The sequence below is a fragment of the Oncorhynchus nerka genome, linkage group LG10, assembly GCF_034236695.1.
Source record: "Oncorhynchus nerka isolate Pitt River linkage group LG10, Oner_Uvic_2.0, whole genome shotgun sequence".
NCBI classification, from domain to species: Eukaryota; Metazoa; Chordata; class Actinopteri; order Salmoniformes; family Salmonidae; genus Oncorhynchus; species Oncorhynchus nerka.
Window position 1 is genome coordinate 81,392,439 of NC_088405.1, and position 26,606 is coordinate 81,419,044.

The 26,606-nt window shown below is 41.7% G+C and overlaps 1 protein-coding gene and 1 long non-coding RNA gene across 3 annotated transcripts in view; one reads left to right on the top strand and one right to left on the bottom strand.

Moving 5' to 3' along the window:
* tmem132e (transmembrane protein 132E) overlaps positions 1–26,606 on the bottom strand; it is a 343,313-nt gene that overhangs the window by 34,583 nt on the left and 282,124 nt on the right. For both annotated transcript variants that reach the window (XM_029671542.2, XM_029671541.2), the window contains exons 3-4: positions 14,862–15,002; positions 411–603 (exon numbers count right to left, since the gene is read on the bottom strand). In XM_029671542.2, the coding sequence (XP_029527402.2) occupies positions 411–603; positions 14,862–15,002 (334 nt within the window). The remainder of the gene's footprint in view (positions 1–410; positions 604–14,861; positions 15,003–26,606) is intronic.
* Positions 10,195–26,358, top strand: LOC135573792 (uncharacterized). Its single transcript, XR_010464935.1, has 3 exons — positions 10,195–10,660; positions 24,722–24,857; positions 25,146–26,358. It is a non-coding gene; the product is annotated as an uncharacterized LOC135573792 (long non-coding RNA).

Here is a 26,606-nt window from a genome sequence, read left to right on the forward strand (position 1 = left end):
GAGGCGACTTGACCCTTCAGGACTGGCCCTCTTCCTTCCTATTACTTAATTAATGCCCCTTGCTTCCACAATTGTTTTTTACTGCCTACTACAGTAATTGCCCCTTTTCATGAGATAGGAGTGGAGACGCCAGACAGACTCTTAGCATGATGTACTATTACTTGGTGGCCTTTGTAGCCTTCTCTTAGCAGGTGAAATCATCATCGATCTAGTGAGAGAGAACCTCGTGTTGATAAGCATGGTTACAAATGACAATGGGGATTGAAGGTCCTTTGATGAAACTGGAGGCTAACCTATTATCTTACATGAGAGATTTGAATTGAATAGTTGTGGCAAATGTTTCAATGGACCGATTCAACTGATATGAACATTATTATAGCATACCATATGTGATGTCACAGGTTACTCACCATGGAGAGTGGGATGATAGCCTGAATGTCCTTCTGCACCACGGTCAACTCAGTCACCACCTTCTCCGAGTCCGGAGGTGGGTTCTGGCCCCGGTAGTCGATGTTCCAGTTGATCCTTCTGGTGACCGATTGGCTGGTGAAGTTCTCCATCTCAAAGTCCAGTTGCATCACCTCGATATTGGCCAGTTCATCCCTGTGGGGAATGGAATAATTGAGCAATTAAAGCATCAATAACAGCAATATGTTACCAAAAACATAGTAGGATCCAGCACCAAATCCAGCATTTTATTCATTTACAAGGGGCTTAATGGGGGTCAGGCTGCATTTGATCATTAAATATGCTAATGAGTAGATGATCGGAACAAGCAGCTGTTCTGTCATGTATTAGGTATTATTGGAACAGTCAGCAATCATGCTGCTGCTTGTGCGCATCTGTTGTTTTGGAATAACCAATGAGGTCCAGAAATATGCCATTCCTATCTGCTTTTAGGAGCTACCTGACCAGGCATGAGATCCCCACACACATGCTTGAGCATGTATTTTTAGGGTGTTTATCAAGAGAGATTAACATGAACAGACGATAGGGAGGCAGGTAGCCTAGTGATTAGAGTGTTGGTTCGCATACCTGAGCCGACAAGGTGAAAAATCTTTCCATCTACCCTTGAGCATGGCACATGACGCTAGTTTGCTCCAGAGGTACCGTACTACTATGACTGACCCTGTAAAACAATACATTTCACCATACCTACTCAGTGTGTGACAAAACATCATCTTATTTTTATTTGAAAATTGCAGTGCACCAACATTGTTCTAAAAATGTATAAATGAAGGAAGCATGTGAAGCCTTCACAACGTCAGCCTCAGGTGATTCATCACCTAAATGAATGTGACTGAACTCTGGAAAAAGTGAGTGTGACTGAACTCCAAAAGTGAGTTGAACTTCTTACAAGGTGACCAAAGAGTCTTTGATAAGCTATGCTTTATAAAGACTTCACTGTCTAAACGTGACAGCTTTTTTTTTTATAAAAAAGCACCATGACATAGATTCCTAACCATTTGAGAAAAAACTGAATTCCCCCCCTCCCCCGTGTCCTAGATTTTTGAAGCGTTGTCAGACGTGTCGTTACAATTTCTGATGCTTGCACCACACGATCTGTCATGTCAATGGTCCACACAACTTCAATCACACCCCTATTGTAATGTCATTGGCTAGTTGCTTCTCATTCTGACGGATCCAGTGTAGTGAAACAGATTATTTTTTCCTTCAAACGGTTGTGGTCCTTTCTTGTGTGTTGTCTTTTCACTTTTTTGCATCTATTTACCTATCCAGCTAGCCAAGCAACTCATTCCCACATCAATCTTTGGTAGAAGCAGTATACTATATTTATGATCAATATGTCTGTTTCCCACACGGACAAGCAGCCTACAGTAGATTTTCAATGTGATCATTTAGTACAAAACATTTGTGTTTCCCAAACTCGGTTCTGGGGACCCTTCCGGGATGCACATTTAGGTTTTTGCCCTAGCACTACACAGCTGAGTCAAATACCCAACTCATCATCAAGCACAGATTATTTGGGAAACCCTGCAATGCATCATCTGTACAAGATGTTACAACTGTCTCAATGGATTTCAATGATCAGTCAATGAAACGGCAAAACCGGTTCATTACATTTCTATGGACATGGTAAGCTTTTCATTACATTTCCATGATCATTACCATAGCCCATACACAGTATGTGCATACGTACCAGCCAGTTATGACTAGCACACATGCAGTAAAGTGGTCAAACATATGATGTGAACAACCCCTCCTACAATTTCAAACATCAATTACTTTAACCACATGAACAGTAGCCATGTGTACTCGCACATGTTAGTTTTACCTAGGCAGAGATGAACTTTCACCCCGTTTCATTCCATGCATTGTATATGTACTAAAACATTTAACCCCTTCTACTTATAAAGTACTTATCTTCTTCTAAGATGGTGTAAAATTATTGAATCAATTGTGGAATAAAGTACCAGCAGACCAACATACTATATGTTTTATATACCACCATTACTATTGCTCCAAGCTGCGAAACCATCACATCTGAAAGACACATTCCGCATTGCACTTCGAAAGGGTTTCAGCAGTGTAGGCCTACAGTAGGTTCCCGGTTTACAAGACCATTACAGACACACTTGACCTGGATCTGAAATGAACCATGCTGCTATCTCCCCTAGGCAGAGAGAAAAGAAGTCTGCCATTCAAAGGGAAAATGCCAATGTCGTAATGAAGACTGGGAGCCGAGTCCCTATCTCCAGTATACTGCACTCACAAAGGGCCTTACTGGAAACAGCATGATGAGAGATGACAGCCTAAATGACTTCTGACTGTTTGTCTCAACATCACTCATGGAATATTCCTACTTATTTATCTATGACACTCCTTACAAAGCAGGTAGCTTGGCCAGACCCTCGACAACTAGCACTCAGAAAACCAGACACCCAAATCGCTCATGTGCTGAATAAGAGTTACACAGGGGTGGAAATGGAGTCAATACGCTATTAGGATATGTTGTGTGGGTGACATGTCCTTTTCAAATGGAAGGCCTTGTGGGGTTAACAACGCCCTTTCTGTGCACCCTGGTTATCTTTACTAGCCCATGCTTACACGTTTACATAAGTAGGGCTTCCATGCTCAGATCAGGCCCCTGCTGAGCTGATTAGCAGGATTGTTTCATTGTGTCATTGGGTCAACTCCCTCAGAGGCGTAGATAGTTATTTAAAACAACACCACAGCAGGGTCCTATAGAACGTCAAGGGGAGGGATGCATTATTGAACAATATCTACCTGATCCCTCTTATTGATCACTGATGGGGTTGTGCTGGTGCTGTGTTTCCCAACTCCGGTCCTTGAGTACACCCAACAGCACATTTTTTGTTGTAGTGGGGCAGAATGTTGTAGTGCCACACCCTAGCTGTCAAGGCAGTTAACCCACTGTTCCTAGGCTGTCATAGAAAATAAGAATTTGTTCTTAACTGACTTGCCTAGTTAAATAAAGGTAAAATAAAAAATGATAAAATATGGATCCCCATTAGCTGCTGCCAAGGCAGATTTCACAACAGTGTGTGACCGCAGTGGGACCACAATGGAGAAGGTGAAAAGCTTCAAGTTCCTTGACGTACACATCACTGACAATCTGAAATGGTCCACCCCACACAGATAGTGTGGTGAAGAAAACGCAACAGCACCTCTTCAACCTCAGGAGGCTGAAGAAATTCGGCTTGGCCCCTAAGACCCTCAAAAACGTTTACAGATGCACAATTAAGAGCATCCTGTTGGGCTGTATCACTGCCTGTTACGGTAACTGCACCACCCACAACCACAGAGCTATCCAGAGGGTGCTGCATTCTGCCCAACGCATCACCCTGTGCACACTGCTTGCCCTCCAGGACACCTACAGCACCAGATGTCACAGAAAGGCCGCCAAAAGGATCATCAGGGACATCAACTACCCGAGTCACAGCCTGTTCACCCCGCTATCATCCAGAAGGCAAAGTCAGTACAGGTGCATCAAAGCTGGGACCGAGATACTGAAAAACAGCTCCTATCTCAAGGCCTTCAGACTGTTAAATAGCTATTACTAGCCGGCTACCACATGGTTACTCAACCCTGCACCGTAGAGGCTGCTGCCCTATGTACAGTTGAAGTCAGAAGTTTACATTCACCTTTGCCAAATACATTTAAACTCAGTTTTTCACAATTCCTGACATTTAATCCTAGTAAAAATTATCTGTCAGTTAGGATCACCACGTTTATTTTAAGAATGTGAAATGTCAGAATAATAGTAGAGAGAATGATTTATTTAAGCTTTTATTTCTTTCATCACATTCCCAGTGGGTCAGAAGTTTACAGACACTCAATTAGTATTTGGTAGCATTGTCTTTAAATTGCTTAACTTGGGTCAAACGTTTCGGGTAGCCTTCTACAAGCTTCCCACAATAAATTGGGTGAATTTTGGTCCATTACTCCTGACAGAGTTGGTGTAACTGAGTCAGGTTTGTAAGGCCTCCTTGCTAGCACACACTTTTTCAGTTCTGCCCACAAATGTTCTATAGGATTGAGGTCAGGGCTTTGTGATGGCGACTCCAATACCTTGACGTTGTTGTCCTTTTGCCACAACTTTGGAAGTATGCTTGGGGTCATTGTTAATTTGGAAGACCCATTTGTGACCAAGCTTTAACTTCCTGACTGATGTCTTGAGATGTTGCTTCAATATATCCACATAATTTTCCTACCTGATGATGCCATCTATTTTGTGAAGTGCACCAGTCCCTCCTGCTGCAAAGCACCTCCACAACATGATGCTGCCACCCCCGTGCTTCACGGGTGGGATGGTGTTCTTTGGCTTGCAAGCCTTCCCTTTTTCCTCCAAACATAACGATGGTCGTTATGGCCAAACAATTATAATTTTGTTTCATCAGATCAGAGGACATTTCTCCAAAAAATACAATATTTTTCCCCATGTGCAGTTGCAAACCGTAGTCTGGCTTTTTTATGGCGGTTTTGGAAGAGTGGCTTCTTCCTTGCTGAGCAGCCTTTCAGGTTATGTCGATATAGGACTCGTTTTACTGTGGATATAGATACTTTTGTACCTGTTTCCTCCAGCATTTTCACAAGGTCCTTTGTTGTCGTTCTGGGATTGATTTGCACTTTTCACACCAAAGTACGTTCATCTCTAGGAGACAGAACGTGTCTCCTTCCTGAGCGGTATGAGGGATGCGTGGTCCCATGGTGTTTATACTTGCGTACTATTGTTTGTACAGATGAACGTGGTACCTTCAGGTGTTTGGAAATTGCTCCCAAGGATGAACCAGACTTGTGGTCTACAATTTTTTTCTGAGGTCTTGGCTGATATCTTTTGATATTCCCATGATATCAAAAAAAGAAGCACTGAGCTTGAAGGTAGGCCTTGAAATACATCCACAGGTACACCTCCAATTGACTCAAATTATGTCAATTAGCCTATCAAAAGTTTTTATAGCCATGACATCATTTTCTGGAATTTTCCAAGCTATTTAAAGGCACAGTCAATTTAGTGACCCACTCGAATTCTGATACAGTGAATTATAAGTGAAATAATCTGTCTGTAAACAATTGTTGGAAAAATTCCTTGTGTCATGCACAAAGTAGATGTCCTAACCGACTTGCCAAAACTAGTTTGTTAACAAGAAATTTGTGGAGTGGTTTAAAACGAGTTTTAATGACTCCAACCTAAGTATATGTAAACGTCCGACTTCAACTGTCCATAGACAGGGAATCACTGGTCACTTTAATAATGTTTACATACTGTTTTATTCATTTCATATGTATATAGTGTATTCTACTGTATTTTAGTCAATGCCACTCTGACATTGCTCGTCCTAATATTTATATACTTCTTAATTCCATTATTTTACTTTTAGATTTGTTCGTATTGTTATGCATTGTTAGATACTACTGCACTGTTGGAGTTAGGAACACAAGCATTTCGCTACATCCACAATAACATCTGCTAAATATGTGTATGTGACCATTAGAATTTGATTTGATTTAATAGACAACAAAAAATGTTCCACCTCTTCCACATTCACTTTTAGGAATTTTAAATGACAATGCTTGCTTTCTTAATTTGGTCAGTTATGCATGGAGTGTAGGTTCAGAATGTTGTTGTTGGCATGTCATGCCTAAGTTTGCTAATCTTGCCAATAAAAAAATTATTAAAGTAGTTTTATGATGAATGAGCCATCTGATTCAATGAACGATGGAGCAGAGTTAGCCTTTTTGCACAACTTTTCAGTATATGAATGTTATCTACAACAATGTCATAGAACGGTAGGAAGCAGCCTTGTAATGTCCTGTATTCGTGCTCCAGAATAGCACAGGGTTTTTGCTCCAGGAATCAAGATGTTTCTTACCATAGAGCTGCCGATGATGACAGCTGGTTTAGAAGACCCCACGAGAGACCGATGGGAGGCCCGATGGTCCCCACCTATCTTTCAACAATTACACTTCACCCCATGCACCAGGAATATTCAGCTACCAAACCTGGGTTTAAATTCTTAAAATAGCCTACAGTTCCAAAGCTTTCCATTTCTTCCAGTAAGAGTTTGCACAGATATACAATATACCTATAGATTAGCCTTAGAAGAAGAGAATGAGATGTGCCATGGAAAATACATTTTTGCCGTAAAGCTTTCTAGACGGAGAGAATGCCTCTCCACAATTGTTCCTTTGAATCAATAGTTACAATTATAAGTTAAGAGCAACATCCTTGGGAGAATGCCAACTCGACCCAGTTAATTGCTTTATCAGTTGTTTACATTTTTTTTGCCGGCAATCAATTTCAATCAAATCTGATTTTCCCGTCGTCTCCACGGGGACATGGGAGGACACTGCATTTACAAAATGAATATTGCCATGATTAGGAAGCCATTGGAAAAAATTGATGTCAAGTACAATGCATAGTGAGAGGTGAGAGAGGATCAAGACAACAATAAAGTGCTAAGCAGTGCTAAAGCTGGATGTAAATGTGCCTGCGCTTAGAGTCAATTCTGGCGTGGGGGATTCTGGCATCTTCTTGGTAAGCAACGCTGGTGCTAAAAGGTGAATTATAGTCTCCCAGTGTCTGGTGGAAAGCAGACTGAACCAGGTTTTCCTCTACGATTTTGCCTGTGCTTAGTTCCATTCCGTTTCTCTTTTATCCTGAAAAACTCACCAGTTTTTAAAGATTTCAAGCGTACCAATAACATGATACAGCCATCAGTATGCTTGAAAATATTGAGAGTGGTACTCAATAATGTGTTGTATTGGATTTGCCCCAGGACAGAAAGTTAATTGCTTTGCCACATGTTTTGCATTATTCATTTAGTGCCTTGTTGCAAACAGGATACGTGTTTTGGAATATTTGTATTCTGTACAGGCTTCTTTCTTTTCACCCTGTCAATTAGGTTAGTATTGTGGAGTAACTACAATGTTGTTGATCCCTTCTCAGTTTTCTCCCATCACAGTCATTAAACTAACTGTTTTAAAGTCACCATTAGTCTCATGGTGAAATCCCTGAGCGGTTTCCTTCCTCTCCGGCAACAGAAGGACGGACGCCTGTAGCCTGTAGTGACCAAGTGTATTGATATACCACCCAAAATGTCATTAATACATTTTCTATGCTCAAAGGGATATTCAATGTCTGCTTTTTATTTTGTTAACCATCCTACCAACAGAGAGAGGCATAGTAAAACAACTAGTCTTTGTGGTTGAAATTCACTGCTGTGTGGGGTGCAGAGATGAGGTAACATTCAAAAATCATGTTAAACACTATTTCACTATTCCAACATTATTCCACACAACTTATTATGTGACTTGTTAAGAATATTTGTACTCCTGAACTTATTTAGGCTTGCCACAACAAAGGGGTTAAATACTTATTGACCAAAGACATTTCAGCTTTTAATTTTTCTATTAATTTGTACACATATTGAGAAACATAATTCCACTTTTACATTATGGGATATTGTACATGGGCCAGTGATAAAAATCGAAATTTAATCTATTTTAAATTCAGGCTGTAACACAACAACAAAAAGGAAAAAGTCAAAGGGTGTGAATACTTTCTGAAGGCACTTTGAAGTTGGTAAAACAGTATGTAAACATTAAAGTGACCAGTGTTCAATGACTATGTACATAGGGCAGTAGTCTTTAAGGTGCTGGGTAGAGTACCAGGTGGTAGAAGGCTAGGTAACAGTGATTAAGGTTCCGGGCAGGGTACTGGGGGCAGGGTACTGGGGGCAGGGTACTGGGCGGAGGCCGGATATTGGTGACTATTTAACAGTCTGATGGCCTGGAGATAGAAGCAGTTTTTCAGTTTCTCGGTCCCAGCTTTGATGCACCTGCACTGTCTCCGTCTTGTAGATGGTAGTGGGGTGAACAGGCTGTGGCTTGGGTAGCTGAGGTCCTTGATCATTTTCTTGGCCTTCCTGTGACACCAGGTGCTGTAGATGTCCTAGTGATGTGCTAAAAAAGGGGAGGCCAAAATTCTGATGAACATTTTCTTGTTTGCTTAAGGCTCTATACAGCTCGTTGAGTGGCATCTTAGTGCCAGCATCGGTTTGTGGTGGGAAATATTGACAGCTACGAAAAAATATAGATGAAAACTCTCTTGGTAAATAGTGTTGTCAAATTAAATTAAATTTGATTGGTCACATGCGCCAAATATAACAGGTGTAGATTTTACAGTGACAAGCTTACTTACAGTGCCTTCAGAAAATATTCACACTCCTCGACTTTTTCCACATTTTGTTGTGTTACAGCCTGAATATCAAATGGATTAAATTGAGATTTTGGGTCACTGGCCTACACGCAATACCCCATAATGTTAAAGTGGAATTATCTTTTTAGACATTTTTACAAATTAATAAAAAATGAAAACCTGAAATGTCTTGAGTCAATAAGTATTCAACCCCTTTGTTATGGCAAGCTTAAATAAGTTTAGGAGTAAAAATGTGCTTAACAAGTAGCATAATAAGTTGCATTGACTCACTCTGTATGTAATAATAGTGTTTAACATGATTTTTGAATGACTATCTCTTCTCTGTACCTCACACATACAATTATCTGTAAGTCGAGCAGTGAATTTCAAACACAGGGAGGTTTTACAATGCCTCGCAAAGAAGGGCACCAATTTGTAGATCGATAAAACATTTAAAAAGCACACACTGAATATCCATTTGAGGATGTGAAGTTATTGATTAGACTTTGAGTGGCCAATACACCCAGTCACTAACTCAGTTGCCGGAGAGGAAGGAAACCGCTCAGGAATTCCACCATGAGGCCAATGGTGACTTTAATACAGTTACAGAGTTTAATTGCTGTGATAGGAGAAAACTGAGGATGAATCAATAACATTGTAGTTACTCCACAATACTAACCTAAATGACAAAGTGAAAAAAAAGGAAGCCTGTACAGAATACTAATATTCCAAAACCTGCATTCTGTTTGCAATATGGCACTAAAGTAAAACAGCAAAAAAATGTGACTAAGAAATGTAGTTTATGTCCTTAATACAAAGCGTTATGTTTGGGGCAAATCCAACACAACACATACATCACTGAGTGCCACTCTTTATATTTTCAAGCATGGTGGTGGCCGCATCATATTAAGGGTATGCCTGTCACTGGCAAGGCCTGGGGAGTTTTTTTCTGATAAAAAAAACATCATAGAGCTAAGCACAGGCAAAATCCTAGAGGAAAACGTGGTTCAGTCTGCTTTCCAACAGACACTGGGAGAGAAATTCACCTGTCAGCAGGACAATAAACTAAAACACAAGGACAAAGTTGCTTACCAAGATTCCATTGAATGTTCCTGAGTGGCCTAGTTACAGTTTTGACCTAAATCGACTTGTAAAACCAAGTAAATGAGATATTCCTGCATTCCATTTTCAATAAATGTTTATTTCATTTTTTTAATACATTTTGATTTAAGGCTGTGACAGTCAGTCACAGTCATAAGTCAAGGGGTATGAATATTTTCTGAAGGCACTGTATGAGCCAATTCCCAACAATGCAGAGTTCAAAAGTAAGACAAATATTTGCTTAATCAAAAAAGAAATAGTAACACAAAAACAAAAGTCAACAACTTATCATGGGGTATTCTAGCTTAGGTGAGAAGAACCTCTTGACTTCTATTAGAGATCGTGCACCAGCTGTTGTTAACAAAGAGACACACACCTTCTCCCTTTAGCTTACCCGACGCTGCCGTTCTGTCCTGCAGATGCATAGAAAAAACATCTAGATGTATTTTATCCATGTCCATGTTCAGCCACAACTCTGTGAAACATAGGATATTAGGTCCCGTGTGGCTCAGTTGGTAGAGCATGGCGCTTGCAATGCTGGGGTTTTGGATTCGATACGAAACAGACCAGTACGAAAAAGTATGAAAAATGTATGCAGTTACTACTACTGTAAGTCGCTTTGGATACGAGTGTCTGCTGAATTACAGTTCTTCAGGTCCCATTGATAGGACAGTCTCGAACGGAGCTCATCCAGCTTGTTCTCCAGAGATTGTACGATCGCCAATAGAACGGGCAGTAGCTGCGGTTTAAGTACTCGCCAAAGCAGCTTCGTCAGGATGCCCACACATCGCCTCTCTTACACCGCCTTTTTCTTTTCCGGGGTGAGATGTCCTGCGCCTCCGACTTGTTGAAGTAGAAATCTTCATCCAAATTGAGGTTAGTGATCTTTGTTCTGATGTCCATAAGCTCTTTTCAGTCACAGGAAATGATGGCAGAAACATTAAGTACAAAAAAAGAAAGAAAAAATGTAGCCAAATTGGTCAGGAGCTTGTAAAACGGCTGCTATGCAATACAACTACTGTTGTCGTCAGCAAACTTGATGACTGAGTTGTGTTCAAAAATAATGTTCAGGCAAGCATTAAACAAATGATTTCTACTTTGATGAGCTCAGTGGTAAGATGCATAAATACATTTGAAAAAAATACATAGCTGCTTGTGACGAGTGAGATACTGGTGTGCACCAATCAGAAGTAAATGAAGAACATGAGTATGTCGGTGGTATTAACCACCAGCTCCTCAAATAACTTTTTCACATTAATATGTTACATATTCTTTACATTAAGATGAACACTTAATAATAATAATTGCATGTTGTCATAACAACTCCGAAGTCCTTGACAACACAGAGAATCACATGGTGGACATTAAAAGCATTGACTATTCTTAGTTCCTTGTATAACGTACATGTTACCAAGCTATTGAAGAAAGTAATGTTTTCATCTAGCAGGAAATGCAAAATGCTCCCAAGTGCCACGTTCGCCCAGAAAATTGATCACGCTTCATGATTGAAGATGACAATATAATCTATTATAGGCCTAGATTTTTTGCTAAACCATGTCGAATGAAGGCTTTAAACTTATTAGGCTTAATGTCGTAACACAAAACTACTGGGACCCTGTTTGGCATGGATCTACACATACTACTTTTGTGGACAGATTTATAAAGCAGCCCAGCATGGTCCATTATCTAAAATATATACCTAAGTCGGCACAAAAAGGCAAAACTATATCACAGTTAAATATGCCTTCAAAAAAGGTCCCGCCATTAATGTTATCTCACTTAGCTGGGTGAAGTGGGCCTGAAATACTGTAGTTTGAGAATTCACTCATCTTTAATGCTTTTTATCAGCTAGAAGGCTAAATCAAAGGAGAAAAGTTAACGGCAGGCTATTTATTTTTGGAGGCTGTTATATGGCTCTAAAATGTAGGCAAAACTCATTAGTAACATATGAACTCTGCCCAAAATACCTTCATGACTTTTGACTGGGCCTCTGACAAAAGTTGGGATGACACAATGTGTCTATATCGTAGCTTGACCCCCTGCTGGACTGGATTTCCAACATGGTGACAGGATGGCAAAGATGACTTGACACGGTCCACTAAATATAGCGAGAAAGCCAGACACTAAGTGCCCCATTGAGAGAGAACAAAGAAAGACTGGCTGATCTTTTATTCAGGTGATGTCACTGTTTGTCTGTTACGCTCACTCTCCACCCCACCTCCCTCCAGACCCACTTGGCCAGTTTCTTTTTTCCCCACAGTCTGTGGAAACGATGGGCGGTGGTATTACTAGGATCTGCACTGGCTAAATAGCTCCGGAGGTTTAGGATAAGCAGCCCTAACTCTTAATGCCTTCTTTGTTAATGAGTTGAGTGTATTAGTGATTTATGTTAGCTAATTCCAGGCTTCGCCCGCCCAGAGGTATTGCGGTATCACAGGCTAAGAAGCTAGCTACTACCTCCCTTCATCCTCAGCTGCACCTGATTCCACTGTTACTGCCTTCATTCAAAATGGAGGACCTGTTTTTAGGACTGATGAGAGTAATGGTATGATCCATTATCCAATGTATTGGGCATGCATTCTAAGATGAAGCCTAGTATGGATATTGGAACGTAGCCCGAGTCCTGTGATGTGCCTGTATATAATCATGGGTACCCTTGCCCAGTGACAGGCATAGGTAGTGCTGCCATTTTTGCCGATAACATCTCCATGGCACTGCAATGCAGCAACATAAAAAGTATTTTTTCTGTGTTACAGCTTGCATTTAAAATGGATTAAATGTAGTTTTTTTTGTCACTGGCCTACACACAATACCCCATAATGTCAAAGTGGATTTACATTTTTCATTTGATTTTATATTTATTAATTAAAAAATTTAATCTGAAATGTATTGAGTCAATAAGTATTCAACCCCTTTGTTATGGCAAGCCTAAATAAGTTCAGGAGTAAAACTGTGCTTAACAAGTCACATAACAAGTTGCATGGACTCACTCTGTGTGCAGAAATAGTGTTTAACCAGATTTTTGAATAATTACAGTATCTCTGTACCCCACACATACAGATAATTGTAAGGTCCCTCAGTCGAGCAGTGAATTCAACCACAAAGCCCAGGGAGCTTTCCCAATGCCTCGCAAAGAAGGGCACCTATTGGTAGATGGGTATCAATTTAAAAAAGCAGACATTGAATATCCCTTTGAGCATGGTGAAGTTATTAATTATACTTTGGATGGTGTATCAATAAACCCAGCCACTACAAAGAAACAGGCGTCCTTCCTAGCTCTGTTGCCGGAGAGGAAGGAAACAGCTCAGTGATTTCTCCATGAGGCCAATGGTGACCATAAAACAGTTAGAGTGTAATGGCTGTGATAGGAGAAACCTGAGGATGGATCAACAACATTGTAGTTACTCTACAACACTAACCTAATTGATAGAGTGAAAAGAAGGAAGCCTGTACAGAATAAAAATATTTCCCAAACGTTTTCTGCAACAAGGCACTAAAGTAATGCTGCAAAAAATGTGGCAAAGTAATACATGTTTTGTTCTGAATACAAAGTGTTATGTTTGAGGCAAATCCAATACAACACATTACTGAGAACCACTCTCCATATTTTCAAGCATAGTGGTGGCAGCATCGTATTATGGGTATGCTTGACTGAGGTTTTCAGAATAAAAAAATACATGGAATGGAGCTAAGCAAGGTTAAAAAATGTTGTCCTGAACCAGGTTTTTCTCTAGGATTGTGCCTGTGCTTATTTACACAGGCAAAATCCTAGAGAAAAACCTGGTTCAGTCTGCTTTCCACCAGACACTGGGAGATTAATTCACATTTCAGCAGGACAATAACCTAAAACACACGGCCAAATCTACACTGGAGTTGCTTACCAAGAGGACAGTGAATTTTCCTGAGTGGCAGCGCTCCAGTTTTGACTGAAATCTACTTGAAGATATACGGCAAGAACTGAAAATGGTTGTCTACCAATGATCAACAACCAATTTGACAGAGTTTGAAGAATATTGAAAAGAATAATGGGCAAATGTTACACAATCCAGGTGTGGAATGCTCTTACCCAGAAAGACTCCCAGCTGTAACCACTGCCAAAAGTGCTTCTATAAAGTATTGATTCAGGGTTGTGAAAACTTATATAAATGAGATATTTCTGTATTTCATAAGCAAACATTTTCAAACATTTCTAAAAACATGTATTCACTTTGTCATTATGGGGTATTGTGTGTAGACAGGTGAGAATATTTTTGATTTAATCCATTTTGAATTCAGGCTGTAACACAATAAAATGTGGAATAAGTCAAGGGGTATGAATAGTTTCTGAAGGAACTGTATAAATGTTAAACTGTACATATCACTTTGCCATTTTTCTATTGGTTTTCCCTACACATAAAATGGATATATCACTTAAGTTGATCCTCAAGCTGTAAAAAGCACGCATTTCAAAACTACAGTTTAATGTAGTTGTCCTCCAAACATATCAGCTTTCTGCCAAGCAGGGAGAAATGTTTAAATCATCATTGGTGTAAGTATTTATTTTATTTAACCTTTATTTAACTAGGCAGGTCAGTTAAGAACACATTTTTATTTACAATGACCGACTACCCCGGCCAAACCCTCCCCTAATCTGGACGACGCTGGGCCAATTGTGAGCCACCCTATGGGACACCCGATCACAGCCAGTTGTGATACAGCCCAGGGTTGAACCAGGGTCTGTACTGATGCCTCTTGCACTGAGATGCAGTGACTTAAACTGCTGCGCCACTCGGGAGCTCTCTATGACTTTGCATTTAAGCACTTTATTTGACAGAGTATATCCAATATTTTTTTGCACAACTACCCAAATCTGTATCCATATCTTTACTACAAATAGACTTATAACTTCTTTATTATTATCAGCAAGCAACATGATGACACTATTGCAGCCAAGGAGATGTTTTGAGGAAGTCTCAATTAGTCTTTCACCGAACACACCATCCTAAAGTTAACAATGTGCTGGGCACAACAGCCTCACTCTGTAGTGTTTGGGTGGATGTTGTATGTTGTGTGTTTAGGCCTTAGGCTGTTGACTTACCCGGTTTGCACTCCTTTATTTTTGTTCACGTCGATGGTGGTGATGGAATGCTTCGCCCCAGACTGCACCTCCCAGTCCACAGTCCACTGGGAATTCTTTGACTTGGTTTGCAGAAGATTCACCCCTTTCTTTGCCTTGACCCTGCAATCGAGAGATAAAAGGAATGAGTCAACTTTATGAACAGCCCATGATTTATCTGTGAGGTCAGAGGCTGTCGGTGTGTTTGTATACTGTAGTTCCCTCATGTGCACAGCACTGTATGACATCGGGGGAAATGCAATTTTGAAAGATCAATCAATGACAGTTAATGTAGTTGGACAATGTGGTGATAAACTGACTCTAAAGACAAAGACTATCGCACTGGAATTTTGAAATCATGGATAAATGTCTGAATAATGCTTGAATAACGATTGAGAGTATTTCTCATCCAGCCAACTGTATATTAAGCATCAGGCAAAAACTAAAAACCCACTCCATATTCTTTGGTTTCATAATATTTTGAGAAAGCTTGAATATTGTGCTGTAATAGTGTTTTTAAGACTATGATCCATTTCAGTGACTCCGATTAATTTCCCCACACAAATGAGAGGGTATAAGGTATCACCCTGGTGTGGCCCATGTGAATTTAGCTCGCCATTGCGTTCGCACAAAACCGATTAATGAGTGAGCATAGAGAATCAGAAAGGTACAGCTGTGACTAGTAATACGCACCAATTCTGTAAGACTCTAGCCATCTTTGCAGCGCTGATAAGAGGCAAATGGAGGAGCTTGTGTGAACTACTTCGACTAAGACACTACTATTATTTATTCATTCCACACAGATGCCTTCTGCCATGGCAAGTTCTATTAAGCGCTGCGCTGGAATGGCTGACTGCTAAACAGGAGCGGTTAGCTCTAAATGCTCCTCATCCTTCAAGGCCATATAGCTAATTCATACACTGGGGTCTAAAATGTCACTGGACATTTTCAGTGCAAACATTTATGCTCTGAAAGAGCGATTAAGAAATGACTTCTCTTCAACCCTCGATGTGGTTTAATTCATTGTTTCTTGTAACCTGTGGAGAATAATTTAGTTTTGCACAAATAGCTAATGTGGATTGGTGCATAGCCTTTCATCCATCTAGTCTTCAGGATATTGCTCAGATTGTCAAAGACTGTGGTTAACACCTTCAAACACAATATCCCAGTGATGGCTCTACGCAACGGAAGGCAACTGTATTGAGTGACAGGAGCTCCTTGCCTCTGGATCATGAACAGCAATCTCAACAATGATCTTGAGCACTCCGATATTTATCTTGTTTATCACTCTAAGTACAGCTTTGAGGTTCGGCAGCCAGCACAGAGCAATGCAGATGAAGAGCTGGAAGGAAGGAGAAGGAGGAAAACCTGGCTGGCAGGGAGATGTTCTTTAGTGGGGCAGGCTGGGGAAATTAGAATGATCGAGCCAAGGAGTTAAAGGGGATCACAAATCAAAACCTTGCAACTGCCAATGTTCACATCTGATACAGAATTTACTCATATCCTGCACAAGGAAATTATTGTTGTATTGCGGTGGCAGATACAGATGGGAACCAAAACATGTGTTTTGCAACAGTCTGACAGTTACTAATTAACATAACATGATGATGTGTAGTTAAGGCCTGTCAAAACAGCAAACTCCCACCCATTGCGCAATTGGGGAGGTTGAGAGTCAGCAGTATGCCTGAGAGGTTATTCTGCGACCTAGACCTCGGAATTCTGACCTTATTTCTTCAGGCTCTGGTAACCATATTCAAAGGCTGGCCAAACGCTTTAAAAGGGTGACAATAAATTCATTGATGGGGTGAATCTTTCTGCCAGATTAACCCCCAACCGATTTTCAAACGCTCCCTTCCTTTGCCTTTAAACCGCTCTCTCTGCACTCACCTGATAAAGCAGCGGCAGCACCACTTTGAGGATCGGGCCATGACCAATAGAGGAGGCTGCAGCGCCCTGTTTTTCAACAAGGCTTTGGTTTACTCTTTATCTCATGCTATACGCAGCTGCCCGCCGTGTAAAAAAACACCTTTATTGATGATGTGGCACATTCCTATTTTTCAAATGTTAAATCTCTGAAAGTGCAAGGCAAGATAGGAATCTGGTTGCAGTTATCGCAAGAATCTTTCCCTGGGAAATAAATCTGTTTGGAATAATTATGTACACCTGGAGTGTGCCCTTTCCAAACAGCATAACCACAAACAGAGTTGGATTGGTTTGGTTCAGATGAAAGAAGACGGCTCTAAAGTTCTAGTCCAGCTCAACGTGTCACCTTCAGTACCAAGCTATGATGAACAAACCAACTCCTGGTAAATAAGACAGAACACAGTGGGTCAATGCTGGTCAATGTTGTTAAGGAGTCAACACCAAGACCCGGTTGTTGTGGTTTCAACTTATTTGAATCAATGAATAATAGTCAGTATTAATCCTAGTAGAGTAACATGGCTATTATGTTTATTCTTCACACGTACACCAGTCAAATTACAGAAAAGAGCTTGGCTTTAACTGGAAACTAAAATATGAATAGAAACAGTTGTTTGTGCTTTAAGTCTAGCATCTATCCAACCATATTAGCCTCTTCCCTCACTCTGCTTCCTTTTCCAGGCTCTCCCAGACACAACTCCCCTAGCTCTGCTTAACTGTTAAAGCAATGCCTGTGTGAAATGACCAAGCATTCACAACAAACCCTTTGCTTAGAGAATGCCAACCACTCACAGATTGTAATTCAATTATTTGGAAGTGGCTAGTGGTAGTATGTTGCGGTGGGGAGTGCCAAAAAACAAACATTTGACCATGGTGGCGGTGACAACCGCTCACACATGAAGTGCAGTGCCACTGTTGGGCGGCCTAAACTCTAATGGATATCAAGCCTTGGCGTTCGTAACCTCGACAGACTTCTGTGCACAAATGCAGGCAAAAAAGTAAATAAAAAGGAACTAAAATGTCAGCACTAGAATGTCTCAAAGGCACTCCCTTTTGAATTGCTGCAAAAACAGGGCATCTCCGACAGCTAAATTTGGCCAGCGAAGCCTTTTTCCATTGAAGCTCCATTAGTTTGAGGGGGCACTTTACAGACAACTTCTCCACTTGGAGTTCTGCAGTCACAACAAATTCCCATTCCATGACAGTATATTACTTATCTATCAATGTATGCTTGTCCTTGGCCCTGTGCTTGACGCAGTGCCCGTTTTATGTGACATGTGATTCAATCATGCACTTGGCTATGTGTGATATAACAGCTTGACATGTATGATATGTTTATACAAGCTTGAGAAACATTATTGTTTGTTTCCAGCACTTTGCATCCTTGAAGTAGCAGCTTGATGTAATGTGAGGCTAAAAAAAACGATTTATTCCGATGCCACTCCATAAGCCTTCAATTGCACTGACAAAGCTATTATTTCAAAAATGTCACGACAACAATGGATTATGCTTACAAGGTGTGCTGCAAGCGACTGCTGTAGAAAATAGCAGACAAGAGTATTAAATACGGCACCAGTCAACAGGGGTTCATTGAGGGTCCACAAGTCATTCCTAAGTAGTTATTTATTGAATTGCAGTATTGTAATCTCAGATATTGTGTATGCCAGACCTTGAGATTCACTGTTCGGCAACAAAGAGAGAGAGAAATAGCTTCGTTTTGCATCACCTTGCTGGAGAAGCACATGCCAGCTGCTCATTATTGTGGAAATATGAGAGGGACGTCAATACGAGGACATGTAAACCTCGTCAGCCTCCATCTCTAGCCATGTGGACATTCTGCCATAATTGGCAGCGGGAAGCAATCAGGACAGATGTTCGCTTTGGAACGAGACGCCCGGCACCACAAAAAGATCTGATGCATTCGTCACACTGCTGATGCTCGTCTGACGGTAAACCGAGTGGCCAGCCCAGGCACAGATGAAGGGCCGGCCACCACGGGTCGGGAATGATGAGCATCTTCAGTAATCTCTCGCTAAAACAAAATATGGGACGTGAACAGCGAGGGATGACCCGACAGTCGGGATTTACACTAATCTGACAAATCATCTAAGGAGAAAAGAGAAGGCACAGAGAATAGCTGTATTATACTTCTTTTGAGTGGGGCATTTAAAAAAACTAGATTTAACCTTTATATAACTAGGCAAGTCAGTTATGAACCAATTCTTATTTACAATGACGCCCTATACCAGCCAAATCCGGATGATGCTGGGCCAATTGTGTGCCGCCCTTTGGGATTTCCAATCACGGCCGGTTGTGATGCAGCCTGGAATCGAACCAGGGTCTGTAGTGACACTTCTAGCACAGCGATATAGTGCCGTAGACCGCTGCGCCACTCAGGAGCTCAGTGCTCCATCCCATATCGTCCATTTAGGAGCACTTTTGGAAAATTCAGAGCAGAAACTTAGAACTGTTGATCAGATTGGGCTACATTTTCTTGTGTTTAATTTCTATTCTCCTAAGCAGCGAGCCGAAAAATAGGAAAATACAGTTTTAACAGGCGCAGAAAAGGGTAACCAGGGCACTACAGTGCGACAATCTTACTTGCATAATCACCTAATTATTTTGCTGTGCCACCTGGAATTTTTATTTAGTAGCACCAGTGAGCCTATAAAAATAAAATATTATAGCTTGAATATCTCAAATATAATTTTTTGTGATCTTCCATTTCCTTGAATTGTTCTCCTAAACACGTGGTCCTTGTAATAAAGGTCAGCGTAGAGCCCCTGGTGACAGCAGCGTTTGTGTTCCTAATCCATTGATCTCAGAATGGAAAACAACTCTGAAGTTATCCTGATTATTTGAGGAGATAAAAGGGTCAAGGTTAAATAGCTTCACACAGACCCAAAGAAAAAGTTGAAAACTGACTACTTAAAACAAAACACAATTGCAGGATTCACAACAGAGGCTGCAGGCCTGAGAGGGAGGAGGGTTCCTGTCTTATCTTTAAGTGGGGTGGTGGGCTGACGTGTGGAGTGGAGACTCCCTTTTCTGTGCCCTGATGCCACTGATGTAGACGCAGTTATCTGCACACACAAACACGCGCACACACACACACACACACACACACACACACACACACACACACACACACACACACACACACACACACACACACACACACGTACCCACACACACACATAGGTGCACACACACGTGATCACGCACACACACAAACTACAGGCGCACACTGATGCACAAACACACTGCAGAGCGATGGCGGTGGCTGGGAATCCGTCCTCCTGGAACACAATTATTCTAAGTAGTTTTTCCATCAGCCGGAGCCATGAGTAGAAGACCCTCGGGTGAGCCATAACCTTTCTGTGGAGGCAATCGGGAAAAAAAGACACTCTCCAATTTATTTGATAAGGCGAGTAGAACTCAGCGATGCCAACAGACATGGAGAACCAGAAAATCAGGGCCTTTCTGAAACCAAGTTGCTGATATTTTCAGAGTTCACATCACTATGCATATATAATTATATTTTATTTGGTGTTAAAAACTGCTCATTCCAAATGAGAACTAAGAAAAGTTGAGAATTCCTATGGTTTGCGGTGCTGTTTACCAGCAGGTACATCTATCAATAGTCAGATAAAGGCTACTAGGCATTGGATGATAACAGACACTGACAAACCATGTATCCCACTAAGCAAAGGAGAAAAAATGTGATACAGAAAACTTGTCATGGCAAGAATGCAGAAATACTGGAGAGAGAGAGAGAGAGAGAGAGAGAGAGAGAGAACAGCTAGGCGTTTGTGCATAAATAAATGCTGCCAGGACAAAAGCAGGTTGTCACAATGTGATTGGATACTGGATGACTGTGAGGAATACTGATACACTTGAAGATGTAAAATGATTTAAGGGGGGGGGGATTATATTATTGTTATGCGGCTCAGAGAGCTTATCCATCCGTCTTGAAGCGCAGTCTCGTCTCTCGGCCCCTGTCGCCGACAGAACAGAAATACTGACACCATATATTAATTTGATGGAGAGATAAATGTCATGTCCAGCACTTCTAAAGATCAACGAAATATCAGATTCTATCCAATGCTCATTGAATGTCATAAAATACAGGAGACCTGGGATGGACTGACGGAGTGAGGAAACAAGAGGAAAAAAGGTGTAATATCTCGATTTGGGTCAGTTGTTTTGGGAAGGCCCACACACATTCTTAAAGTGTACAACAATGAAAGGAGAAAAACAACTCCCACCAATTGATTGAATGATTACACAAGACAATAACAGTGGGTATCGGCGAGCACGCTTCTCAACCCGAACCCAGAGCTTCTTAAGAGTGATGCCACATGCTGTCGTTGCTGCTGTGAGTGGACCAGTTCTGTTCTCCAATGGAACCCTCTTTTCATCCATTCCTCTAACTCTCATTATGTTCACATTGTTCTCTGTCAACCATACCTCCCCTCCCTATTTCCCTGCATGACTCCCTACCTCCTTCACCCCCTCTTTTTTCCCCTCTCCCTCTGGCTCCCCCCTCGTTCTGCACCTATCCTCTTAAATAAATCACTTCCAACACGCAGCTGTTCAATTAAACTTTCACTAGATATTGCTGGCGTCTTGTCAGTCTCATCAGGGGCTCTGTAGGAATAGGTATTTCAACTCACTAACCTGCTACACCGGGTGCCCTGATACACCATCATGTAGTGTTAATGGCCTGTATTGACCAGTGCCTATAAAGATAATGATATTTTCATAACCCACCAGCGGAATGGATAGCCATCTTCCTTATAGACAATACATGGAGAAGACAGCTACTGATGCACTCTCACTGGCGCTAACCTCCTTTATCGCCCTGCAACCCAGCCTTTCAGAATCCTAGTTCTACCCTATGGCTGTTGAGGAAGTGCAATACCATGAAGTGGCCTCCAGGTGGCCCTCACCTCACCAGGAAGACGGGGGATACTGAAGCGGGGCCATGATAGGCATACTAGGTGGGGGCCTGGTGGTCTTCACATGATAAGATATGCAAACATTTGGAGCTGGATTCAAAAGGACAATCAGTAGTTTGTCAGATACCCTATCTGGACTGTGTCACCTAGAGAGGCATGCTACCACTACTCCCCACGACCTCCACCTCCCCACCAGGTGGAAACGTGCCTTTTTTTAATAAACTCCGACCTGTCCTCACGGCAACCTTGACTTCATTTATTTTCCCAGGCTGCTGTTAAATCACTCTGCTTCAGCTCCCTCCATCCACTCCCCTCCTTACCCTTCCTCCCTCACTTTTTCCCATTCATTCGCTTTCCCTTTTCTGTCTCCTCACCCCCACCACTCTAATGACCTTGCTTGCCAAATGATCCAAATGACTGTGCCTTGAGTTAAACGCTGATTAGGAGGGAGCCCTATGCGGAGTCGGAGGAGGAGAACTAAAGCGTAGGGGGATACAGCTGCCTGCATATTGGTTTGTTAGTCCCACTGGCTAGTGATTACACGCACACAATGAATTTGGACAGTGGTGGCCACGACAGTCATTTTTGCAATCAAAATCAACACAATCCGACTGCCTCAAATGAGGTCTCCTAACTACAATCATGACGAGCTAGGTTCTGAGTTTCAAAGCCAATATTGGATCTAGACTACCCACCTCCCGTCCAATGCAAGAAACCAACTTAATTTTCGAAAACGATGGGAGGATGGTTTTAAAAGTGGGAGCGGCTAAGCCAAATGAAGCGGAATGCAGAGCCAGCATGGTTTATCGTAGTTGTAACTGACCATGATAATGATAACTGGCCATCAAACTGTAAAACATCAAGCAAGCGCAAAACTGCACTTTATGCCATGCTTTGACTATGTATGTTTGTGCACGGGCCACGCCTTTGACGGGGGAGACAATGACAATCTAGACCGCTGAGCTGGAAGAGTGCCGTAACTTGTCGCCGTGACAATTTGCAATCCATGTTCCATCAAGGGCTCAGACCAGATTATGAGGCATCGTGGCTGATGAGGCAATATTTACTTTTCACACGCTCAGGGACGTGCAGTTTTTACAGCAAGTTTGCTCAAATGGAACAAAGCATTCCTTTGTGTGTCCGGGCTTTTATAAAAACAGCGTAAAGCTCTCTCGATCTCACTCTCCTCGTTCTCCTCCCTCCTACATGAGACAGGGCAGAACAACTAAGGACAAAACCTAACCCAGAGCCTGCTCTGACTGCGCCAGTAAGGCCTAGAACGTTTAGCATTTTCCCACACTTCAAAACTCACCTGGCCTATTATTGATGGGGAATTATTTGTCAGGTAAATACACTACATGTCCAAAAGTATGTGGACCCCTGCTTATCGAACGCCTCATTTTGGTAAATTAGACCTGGATTGCAGGCGGTGTTCCAATTCACCCCAAAGGTGTATTATGGGGTTGAGGTTAGGGCTCTCTGCAAGCCAGAGAAGTTCTTCCACACCAATTTCGACAAATCATTTCTTTATGGACCTCGCTTTGTGTATGGGGGCATTGTCATGCTGAAACAGGAAAGGGCCTTCCCCAAACAGTTGCCACAAAATTTGAAGCACAGAATCGTCTATAATGTCATTGTTTGTTGTAGTATTAAGATTTCCCTTCAATGGAAATAAGGAGCCTAGCCTGAACCATGAAAAACAGCTGTTTCCACTTCACAATGACAGCACTTGTAGTTGACCGGGGCAGCTCTAGCAGGGAAAAAACTGAGCTCTTCAGTACGGGTCATTCTATTGCCAATGTTTGTCTATGAAGATTGCATGGCTGTGTGCTCGATTTTATACACCTATCAGCAACAGGTGTGGCTGAAATAGCTTAATAGCTTAATTCACTCATTTGAAAGGGTGTCCACATACTTTGTAGTGTTGCCATGTAGTGTTTATGGAGGTAATGGGACACAATGCCCCAGGCAACTGAAGCCAACATAAAAAAAAAAAAATATTTAACCTTTTTTTAACCTGGCAAGTCAGTTAAGAACAAATTCTTATTTACAATGATGGCCTACACCGGCCAAACCCTAATCCAGTCGACGCTGGGCCAATTGTGCGCTGCCCTATGGGGCTCCCAATCACGTCCGGTTGTGATACAGCCTGGATTCGAACCAGAGTGTCTGTAGTGACGCCTCAAGCACTGAGATGCAGCACCTTAGACCGCTGCGCCACTCGGGAGCTTCATCTGGCTCGCCATAATTCAATTGGCATACTTAATTAATATTTTCCAGGTTCACGGGTCCTCAGCTGAGCTGTGTACTGAATCTTATGTCACTTCAATTTCAAGTGTGAGAATTTAAAAGCATTGAGATTCATGTTTGTGTAATGACTTTGGGTGCCAAACTGGATCCCTCTAAATACAAGATTAAACTTTATTCACCTAAAAGGGTGAAAAAACTAATGCTGTTTTGTATGGTCGAGTTTCACTTACTTCGAAATATCACATAAAAATGCCTCTAATATACACTCACCGGACAGGTGAGTAGGTACACACATCTAGTACTGGGTCGAACCCCCTATTGCCTCCAGAACAACCTGAATTCATCGGGGAAAGGATTCTACAAGGTAGACTCCATGGAATCAAGCTGTTTACGCCAAATCCTGACGCAACAAGAACCAGGATTCGTTGGACCAGACAGTGTTTTCCATTCCTCAATTGTCCGGTGTTGGTGATCGAGTACCCATTGGAGCCGCTTCTTCTTGTTTTTAGTTGATAGGAGTGGAACACGGTGTGGTCGTCCGCTGCAATTGGCCATCCGTGACAAGGGTCAACAAGTTGTGCCTTCCAAGATGTCATTCTGCACACTACTGTTGTACTGAGCCATTATTTGTCTATTAGAGGGCCGCCTGTTAGAACGATTCTTGCCATTCTCCTTCGATCTCTCTCATCAACCAGCTGTTTTCTCCCACAGGAATGTCGAACCATTCTCAGTAAACCCTAGACACTGTTGGGTGTGAAAATCCCAGGTGGGCGGCTGTTGTGGAGATACGGGATCCAGTGCGCCTGGCACCGACGTGTATACCAACACGCCTGGCATCATATACATGGTGAGTGTATACCAATACAGTATGGTGGCTGATAAAATGTATTTAATTCAAAATAATACAGCTTGTTTATACAACATTACATGATTCATGTCATTACTTCAACTAATATGGCCATGTGACATACTTCTATCTCAGTATATTGGCTTTAAAGGCCAGTACAGTAGGACAGTAGCAGCAGCTAGCCTCAGCATTAGCCACCAGTGAAAAGACTGCGTGGCACTCCATTGGGAATCCACCACATTTATACTCCTCCCTTCCATTCCTCCACATACCACCCCCAACTCCCAGAGCGCCTGGCCTCCTTGTCCTGCTCCTCAACAGCACATAATACCACACCCTGAGGGACTCCTCAGCACAATAACAACATGCCAACCTTGAGATCTGGGTACTTCTGCTGGAGCATGGCTGTCTTTTCCGATCGGCTGGCTGCCGTACACAGGGCTCCCCTACCCCCACAACACAGTCCAACCAGGGGCTTAGTGGGCACGCTCAGTGTGGCGCAACAGAGGAAGCAGCAGCTAAGTCCACCCCGCACGTTGTTTTCTGTGTTGGCTCAATGTTCTGGTCTGAGAACAAGGAGGAACAGGTGCTGAGATTAGGGATCGATTTAGCATCAATTGTTATGCATAGAGAACGAGGCAGAGAGAGAAACACAAAAGCACTAGGGTTGTGTTGGCGGTTTTTATTAGGAAAGTATGGTGAAGAGATTAAATCTGGCTATCCTTTGACATTCTAGCTGATGTGTAAGCATACCACCTCTGTTCAGAGAAGTCCATTCTGCTCTTCTCTGGACAGACAACAATGCCAAAAAACCTACAACTTCAGAGTGAGAAACTAGATTTTTCTCACCCCACACAGCCACATTTTTATTCTAGGAGAGAAGGCAGAGGTGAAGCGTGAGGGTCCAATCAGCTATTTAAGGGGTGTTTTTGCCCTGGGTCTCCTGTTTGTCTATTGGGGTTTAATAACTTCAATAAAACGGTAAGGGGTCATGGCTCCCTCGCAGAGATGAGAGGCTACGGCACTAACTAGCCATTAGAGAGGAAAGGAGGGCATAGGAAATAGCCATAACAAATCTGCCCCAGTTAGCTGGCAGGCATCAATAATAAGGGACTCCGGTTTCTCAAATGTATTCTCATTTAAATCAGCTTCACGTTATGACCTCGGGCCAAGGGAGGCCAAGAGAACATCCACTGTGGGTTAAGAAACATGTTTCACACTTGATGGTCAGAGCTGTCATGCGGGACTTAACATTTTTGGGGGGTTTAGTTTTATTTACAATAGCTTTAAAAATAACATTTTTTTGCTCTCACTTTCATGAGTTAGACAGTTGTTTTGCATCATCTCTTGTTTTGTAGCTTCCTTTTTGTTTTAAAATGATCTTTATTCCATGTTAAATAGGCTATAAATAAATATATATACCTAAACTGAATTTAAATGTATTTGGCTCAGGTGTATGTAAACTTCCGACTTCAACATATATATATATATACTAAATACTTTTTTGCCCCACTGTATATATATATATATATATATATATATATATATATATATATATATATAATACTTATTTTCCATCATAATTTGCAAATAAATTCATTAAAAATCCTACAATGTGATTTTCTGGATTTTTTTTCTCATTTTGTCTGTCATAGTTGAAGTGTACCTATGATGAAAATTACAGGCCTCTCTCATCTTTTTAAGTGGGAGAACTTGCACAATTGGTGGCTGACTAAATACTTTTTTGAC